General features: G+C 44.7%; 1 protein-coding gene across 1 annotated transcript; it reads left to right on the plus strand.

The window, feature by feature from the left end:
• The first annotated feature begins 1175 nt into the window (after positions 1–1175).
• LOC119843863 (monocyte chemotactic protein 1B-like) lies at positions 1176–6383 on the plus strand. Its single transcript, XM_038373771.2, has 3 exons — positions 1176–1336; positions 4425–4542; positions 5323–6383. The coding sequence occupies exons 1-3, from the start codon at positions 1267–1269 to the stop codon at positions 5489–5491; spliced, it is 357 nt and encodes a 118-aa protein (XP_038229699.1). The 5' UTR covers positions 1176–1266; the 3' UTR covers positions 5492–6383.
• Positions 6384–8458: the final 2075 nt, after the last annotated feature.

The following is an 8458-nucleotide window of genomic DNA, read 5'->3' on the forward strand; positions in this document are numbered from 1 at the left end:
CTGTGTGTGAGCAGCAGAGGTACATTAAGATTTATTGGGGCCCTGGGCACTAAGAACATTTGGGCCTCCTACACCTCAGGGCCCAGGGGTGCCAGAATTGGAGAAGGGTTGGGGGGGCCACACTCATCCACTTTTTAACATGGGCATAATAGCCTCAGGCAAGCGCAGAATGGAAGTGGTAGGGGAGCCCCTGCTTCTCATCTTCCCCCCAAGACCATGCCCCCTGGCCAGGCCAGAAGCTGGAGCTGGGCAGTGATAAGAGCTGCCTAGGGAACCTGGGCCTCAGTGGGGAGCTCTGGACCCTCCAACTGTCCTGGGTGGTGCACCCCAGGTGGCGGAGACATGGGGCAGGGGCTGCTCTTAGGCACCTTGGCCCCCTGCCTAGGTGGAGGGTCCTGGACTCCCCACAGTGGCTTGGTTTCCCTGGGTGGCTCTTACTACAGCCTGGCACTGGCTTCTGGCCTGGCTGTGGGCAGGGCTTCAGGGGAAGAGGAGTAGTAGGGTGGGGCCATAGTTCCAGTGCTGATGGCCCCCTCACTTCCACACAGGTTCTGGTACTCCTATGGGGGCCCCAAATTGGCCAGGGGCACTGGGCACAGGGCCTATGGGTCTGTGAGTTAATCCGTCACTGGTGAGCAGACTCAGAGTGGCTGCTCTCACAGCGAAGCAGTGTAAAAGGCATCCCAGGTTGGAAAGTTGAGGCGACACAGCTGTCCATCAGTCCAGATTGTACCCAGGGTAATGTCACAGCCACCACTGATGTACAGCTGCTAAGGAAAACCCAATTGATTCCTGTTTCCATTAGCAAATAATCCTCTCTTGTAACTCATGTTTCCCTTTTAAGTGGTCCTGGAGTGACCTAGCTCTGAGCCGTCACTCTTTGCCTCTGTGGTGGGTTTTAGCTTTGAATGCTCATAGCCTAGATATCAAAGGACAGGAACATTACTGGTTTCCACTGCAGAAAGGTGACTTTTTTTTCAGCCTAAAATAAGACATGCTTGCAAAGTGTTAGCAAGACGCAACCACAGCTCAGTTTGTGGCAGGAAAAAGCCTTCAGAGGGGTCTAGCAAGGGAAGGGAGGAGTTTTTTTGCACCTTTAAAAAAAGTACTGATTGCTTCTCAAAATTTCCATCTCTACTCACCCCCACCATGACGCCCCTTTCATTGAGTGCAGGAAGTGAGCTGACCATTGCAAGATATATAAGCTTGGTGAAAGGGGCTCCGATTATCATTTTCACCTCTGCTACTCCAAGGAAGCCATCAACAATGAAACTCCACGCAACAGACATCTTGGTCATTTTCTGTCTCGGCCTCTTTACTGTGAGCACCGTGAGAGGTAAGTTTTCAACTCAACAGAAACGTAGCAATAGCCATACTATATCAGCCCTGTGGTCCATCCAATCCAGTGTATTCTGTCTCAGGCAGTGACTGGTACCCGATATGTAGGAGGAAGGAGTGAGAAAACTGATAGTGAACAGTTATAGAATAACTTGCTCATAGGAGAAGTTTCTTCCTAACCCCTATCAACTGGTGGTTGGTTTATGCCCAAGAGGGTTTATATCCCCTGCAAACCTTTGAGCTTAACTAAAGCATCAATGGATGCTCTCGTTATCCATATAAATGTCTAAACCTTTTTTAATATTCCTGATATATTGTGGTAATGAGTTCCAAAGGTTGATTATGCATTTTATAAAAAGCATGTCTTTCAGGCAGTTTCAAGGATGTTGCCTTTTAATGTTGTTGGTTGTGCCCTTCTTCTAATGTTATGAAAACTGAGAGCTCCCGGTTCATTTTCTACAGTCCGTTCATTACTGTATATACTTTTGTCTTATTATAGCTGGGTTCAAAAAAAGAACTGGATAAGTTCATGGAGGATGGGTAGAGCCCTGCAAATCTGTGGATATTTGCATCTGAGGGTGCAGATATCTGCAGATCATTTTTGCGGATTGGATATGGATACAAATTTTGAATCAGCACAGGGCTCTATGGCTAGGTCCATCAATAGGCTAACCCTATTAGCCAACATGCTCAGGGACACAATCCCATGCTTGGGGCAACCCAAAACTTCTGACTACCAAAAGCTGGGAGTGGAAGATGGGGTGGATCACTCCATAATTGTGCTATTCTGTACTCTCCTCCTGAAGCTCTGGTATGGACCTCTGTCAGAGACCGGATACTGGGCAAGATGGACCATGGTCTGACCCAGTATGGCAGTTCTTATATTTATTATGTCACTTCTTATTTGTCTCTGCTCTGATTTATATAGTCCTGGTCTTTTAGTCTCTCCCTGTATGGAAATCTTCCCAAGACTCTAGTAATTTTCATTGACTTTCTGTGGAATCCTTGTGTATTTGTGCTAAATCCTTTTTGAGATGGGGTGGCTAGAAGTGAAGACAGCATTCAAGACTACATTACACCATTCATTGATCAATGAAATTATGATATTTTCAGTCTTATTTGCTATTTCTTTCTTAATAAGGTTTACACACTTGTTTTGTTTTTTAGGAGCGCAGCTCCACATTGGTCTTTTAAATTAATTGTCCACAGTGACACTTTGATCTTTTTCCTATTAATCATGAACAATTAGTAGACCACAACACTTGTAATAGACCACACTTGTTGCAAAAGCTCATCTGCACACACAAAAGCACATGTACAAATACACATAAACAGATGCATGCAACAAGAACAAAAAAACCACATGCACAACCACAGTCATACCCAGTTCAGGCAGAACCACAAGAATACACAATGATGGGTATAAAAAAAAATACCTTCACAAAACTCCATAAACCCCAAACACAACCCCACCCACACAAACACAAAATAATCTGCACTAGACATCCAGAGGGCTCACCCTTGTAGTCTGTGTTTGTTGTTGCTGTTCCAATCCTGTGTCTCTGGCAGTATAATTTGCCATAAAATGTAGCTGAAAATTTCTGTAGAAGAACCGTGCATAGCAAGCGGAGATGAGGGGAGATGAGGCAGACATCAAAAGTCTCAGGTGGTAGCCCCGTTAGAAGTGATTCTGTGGATGTGAGCAATTGGGTAGAAGATACAGAACTTCCAAAGGCAGGTGAATAGGAAGGGGGAGGAGAGAGGCAAACTGAAGCATTTGATTTTTTCCCCACTGTAGTTAATTGTCTTCAAAGTGGGTTTGATTTCTAAAAAATTATTGGAACAGAGAGAGACAAAGATTTTGCTGGGAAGGAGAGTAAGAGCCCCAGGGAGTGGAGTGGAAGAAGCGGAGCAGCAGCAGCAGGAAAGTGGGGAGAGAAATGAAGTGAAGAGGAAAACAGAAGGCAGCAGGAGGCAGAAGAAAAGAATGAAGTAACATAAGTGTGTGGGAGACGGAGAGGAAAGCGGAGAGGGATGTGAGCAGCATAAAATGGATCAGAAAGGGCAGTGATAAGAAATGGGCAGACAAGGAAGTTATAGGCACACATCTTTGCACCATAAAAGCGGATATCTACTCAGACCCCTTCCAAACCACTTAGAGAAGCTCTGCTTGTATAGGGAATATTCTTTAGAGCCAGGTGTGAGAGGGTGGAAATAATCCCACATGGGCAGGCAGTAAATTCGCTGGCCACATCTGTGGATTGTATTGCAGAGTCCCCAGATTCTAATCCCACTCTGCTTCTTACACCTACTTTTTCAAAAGTGACCACTTTTGCTGGTTGCCTGGGTTTTTGGGCACTTTCAAGACTTTCTGGGTACTCCACACGTCTGAAAATCAGGCCCAAGATGTCTCAAGCTTCATATCCTAAATCAGAGTGCCCCAGTTTCTTCACCTGTGAAACGGGGATGATAATACTGATCTTCCTTGGTAAAGTACGTTGAGCTCCTCCCAGAAAAGGTGCTACACAAGCACCAACTCTTAGGATTATTACATGCACACACCTAGTTGCAGCATGAGATGCACATCTGTTTCCGAGTGAAGCTGACAGGCACACACGTGCTCACACTCACACTTGTAATTAAAGTATCACATATTCATCCAGAATCTTACATCCCAGAAGAACCCAAAATGCTTTAGATACTTTATGTACACAGATCGCTTCAAGCCATCTCTGGGAACCCAGCAGCTCTCTGACAGCGAAGCACTGCTACGTGACAGGTTAGGAGAGAAAGTGAAGAGCAATGGACCCAGCTGAAACTGCAGAGGCAATTTAGAAAAGCAGAATGTAATTACTGTCTACACTGGAATTTGGCCAGGACATTTACTCTTACAATTGCCTTGGCTTTTTAACGATCTCCGATGATCAGGAGTTTGGTTGTATAGCTCCTATGTAAGAAGCATACTTAGGAAATGGATCCCAATACATACATCTATAGTTTTTCAATTGTAATTTAACATGCAGTAATTTCCTCTTAGTGTAAAGAATAATTGTGTTCATTTAATCATCTATTTTTTTCCCCTGTAGGAAGTGCTGCAAGTCAAATTGCGCCCAGAAGCTCCTGTGTAGACCTGTCCACACAGCAGCTGGACATCAGACGACTTGTTAAATATGAGACCCAGAACATACCAGTAAAAGCTGTGATGTAAGTATCAACTACTCTTCAGACTAATCCAGAGACACATGCTGCTGATAGCAGGAGAGGAAGGGCAGGGGCAGAAGTGAATCACAGCAAGCATGAGGGTCTTCAATCTGACCAAAACATACTACTGAAGAGCATTCTTTCATTTCTAGCATGTAGTAACTGTTAGTGGATGAACCTCCAAAGGTCTGGAGGATTCATGCTGTTCAGAGGAGCATCCACAACTTTGATTGAACAGACAAACCTTTTTGATCAAGAAATTGGGGGGAAATCTCACAAAGAGCAAGAGCTGTTTTGAGTGGCATGCTGGGGAATAGCAAATGGTGCTGTCAATTGGCAATGAGGTGCATTGGGCTGAGCTGTGTGAAGGAAACATACAGAAGAACGAAGTGTAATTATCCCTCCTTCTAGAGGATGTGACCAGTCCTTCAATCTCATGAGCATCTATTTAATTTTGGTTCTTGTGGGATAAATGAGGGGCCAACTCAGTATGCCAGGTGCTTAGCTCTTTTGAAATTTCTGGCTATACAGCATATGCCTATGTACGTATATGAATACATATACACACACACATACACACACACACATATCATGTATGTAGAGTTGATGTCCATACCATACAGCAGAACCAGCTCATTCCTGGCTTTTCCACTCTTTAGTGATGCAACCATCCCTAATGCCTGCAGACAAAACCTTTGTACCACACCACATAGGCCACAGAATAGAAACATGCACAGAGAAGAATTTTAATGGCAGCCTGGCTTTCCTTTTCTTCCCCTGCAGGTTCATCACCAAACGAGGCATCAAGATCTGCGTGCAACCTGATCTTAAATGGGTGCAGGATGCCATAAAATTCCTGGATAAAGGACCTGGCCCCAGAAGACCCAACAACAAGCCCAAACCCAAACCCAAACCCAAGGCCAAGGCCAAGCCCAAACCCAAAGGCAATTAACTAAATGGATGCACCAGCCCAACCCTCATCAACTGCTTGTAACTTCTTCTAGGTGTTAATTGGAAATAAAATCTCTGAACTAACATGGGCACATCGGAATCCATTCATCATTAGGGCAGAGCTGACTGAGAATCATTCCATTTTATAGCTGGGCTTTTCCACACTGTTTGCAGATTTATTTTCTGAAATGTTCATTAATTATTTATTATTGTGTGTAGGCATCCCCCCCTTCACCCGGATGAACTTTTATACAGTAAGGACAAGGATGTAGGTGAAACTACTTCATAGAGGAGTTGATCAACCTGTGGAACTCACAGGTGAAGGAGGTCAGGGGCTGGACTTTAAAATGGGTTTGGATAATTTTATGATAATTAATAACTATATAAGCTATAAGTAAACAACCCTCATGCTCCAGGGCATCATCTGATAACTGCAAAATTCAGGAGAGAATTAGCTAGATGTATTGGGTCTGATTCTCCTCCCACTTTGCAACAATGCAAATTCACTGGGGACAGGTCCTCTCCCAGTATAAGTGATGATCAGTCTAGAGAGTGTAACCTGATGCAGATTTACACCAGTGGAGGATCTAGCCTACTGACTTCTGTGAAGTTACTCTTTATTTACACTGGTATGAGATAAATCTGAAACAGTTGCTTTATTTTATTCCTTTGCATTGCTCTGAAGCATCATGTGTAAGCCAAGGCTGGAGGCAGGCGACTGTGCTTGATGCCAATCCTATGTACCAATCTCTTATTCTCCAACTAGTGGAGAGCCCTGTCCAAGGGGCTCAAGAATATTCAGTGTAAATGTAAATTACATTTTAGAAATTAATGGATTCTAATAACTGTGGTGTCTTTGTTTTTTTTGTAAATTAATAAAATTCTTGCAACTCTATGGTCAAATGGTATGTGTGTTTGCTTGTATGTGACCTATATGGAGATCACACAGTGGGGGTATGGAGGTTATAGCACAAATCCAAGATTTTATTGTCAGTCTAGGAGAAATTACTTTTCCATCAACATGTTCTGGCACCTTCAATAGCTAACAATCGATAGATGGAATTTGCATCCAAGCTTTCATATACTCTGTATCCCTATATCGTATAGATGAGTTCACATCACTCCAGGTCTTCAGTTCCTTCTTCTAGTTAACACTGCAGAAAGCATTCCTCCCCAACTTCTCATTCTGTGTCACTGTTCTCAAACTGGGTGATGAAATGTGTTCTGGGTGGGGTGGGGCTGAGAAGCTTTCCGGGAAAAAAGGTATTGTGCACATTTTACCCACAGCAATATGCCACCCTTACTTCTGCTGCTGCTTTCCGGCCATCCAGCTCCGAAGGCAGAGTTGAGAGTGATGGCTGCTGACTGGGCACCCAGCTCTGAAGGCAGTGCCACCACCACCACCAGCAGAAAAGTAAGGGTGGGAATACCATACCATGCCACCCTTATTTATCTACTGCTGCTGGAAATGGCACTGACTTCAGAGCGGGTTTGATAATCTGTACCCCCATATGCACACTTTTTACAAGACTATGATAAGTTTTATACAATACATGCCTTGTGATGTATCATTTGAAAAACCTCATAACCTGCTGAACATTATTGTCCTGTTGAAATATGTGTGGCGACATTGTATGTAAAAATATAAGCTTCTGTTGCATTGTCCTACTGAAACATGTTACAATTCTGAGGAACACTCACACACCAGAACCTCAGATGGAAAAGCTATCCAACGCCCCAGCCAGGTGTCAATGAAATTGTGAGTGAGAAATGTACATATTGACAAAGGAACAGCAGGAGGTTCCCATCACAACAGACTTGCTGTTGCCTGAACTCCAGCTGGAGATCACTCTCAAAGAGAAGAGAAAGGTATAAGAATAGAGAACAAACACCCCAGTTACTCCTCCCTTTCTCTTTGCTCATGGCAATATATACTGTTTATCATTCACTATAACAGCGAGAATCAAGCACTATGTGAGGTTCCTAGTCCAAGTCAGCTCTTCACAGAAAGTCTATAATCCTCCAAGGCCTGGTCTACACTGCTGGGGGGGGGGATAATCGATCTAAGATATGCAACTTCAGCTACGAGAATAGCGTAGCTGAAGTTGACGTATCTTAGATCGACTTAGAATCACTCATTGCACGTCCTCGCAGCGTGGGATTGACGGCCGCCACTCTCATGTCGATTCCACTTCCGCCTCTTGCCCTGGGGGGGTTCCGGAGTTGATGGCAGAGCGATCGTTGATTGATCACTACCTGCTGATCCGGCGGGTAGTATAGACGTGGCCCAAGATTGGCCTGCTTTGCCTTCACCATTGTTTAATGAAGCACTGCTTACACCAGTCCTTACACTGTCTCTAGCTCTTTCCACATAGGCAGTTGCAAATGATTTCCACCTCTGTTTCTATGTGCATCCTAATGGTTCATAATGAATAGCTACTTTGCCTTGCTTTGGCACATCCGAGGCTCTCAAAGAGCTTTATCAAGGTCAGAACGATGATTGCCATTTTATAAAAGGGACCCTGCAACACAAGGAGATTAAGAGCTGGATTGGAGCATTACACTGCCCCACAAGCAGACCAGGGAGGGAATTTCAACTCTGAGAGAGACATATTGCTCCTGGTTCCCCCTTGCTCTTGTGGGGAGGTAGCTTGCTTCTGCTCTGTGACAGCAGCAGGTGAATTCCCCCTCCAGGACAGCTCAGCACTGCTCTGCCAGCTGATGTATTGGAGGGTGATGGTGCCAGAGCTCTGCCCATTCCCTGCCTGTCCATTCTCTATATCCCATGAGTAGGATGGGAAATAGCCTCCCCCCACCCCGCCCATACTATGCTGTGACCTGTCATGCAGGTAGCCCTTGCAGGTGAATATGGCAGGACTTTGCACCCCTTACTCTCCTGTGTTCTGGTGTAAAGGCAGGTCATGATCCTACCCTAAGTACTCACCATGATTACATAGCAAGTCAGCAG

This window comes from Dermochelys coriacea, chromosome 1 (assembly GCF_009764565.3).
Source record: "Dermochelys coriacea isolate rDerCor1 chromosome 1, rDerCor1.pri.v4, whole genome shotgun sequence".
Lineage (NCBI taxonomy): Eukaryota > Metazoa > Chordata > Testudines > Dermochelyidae > Dermochelys > Dermochelys coriacea.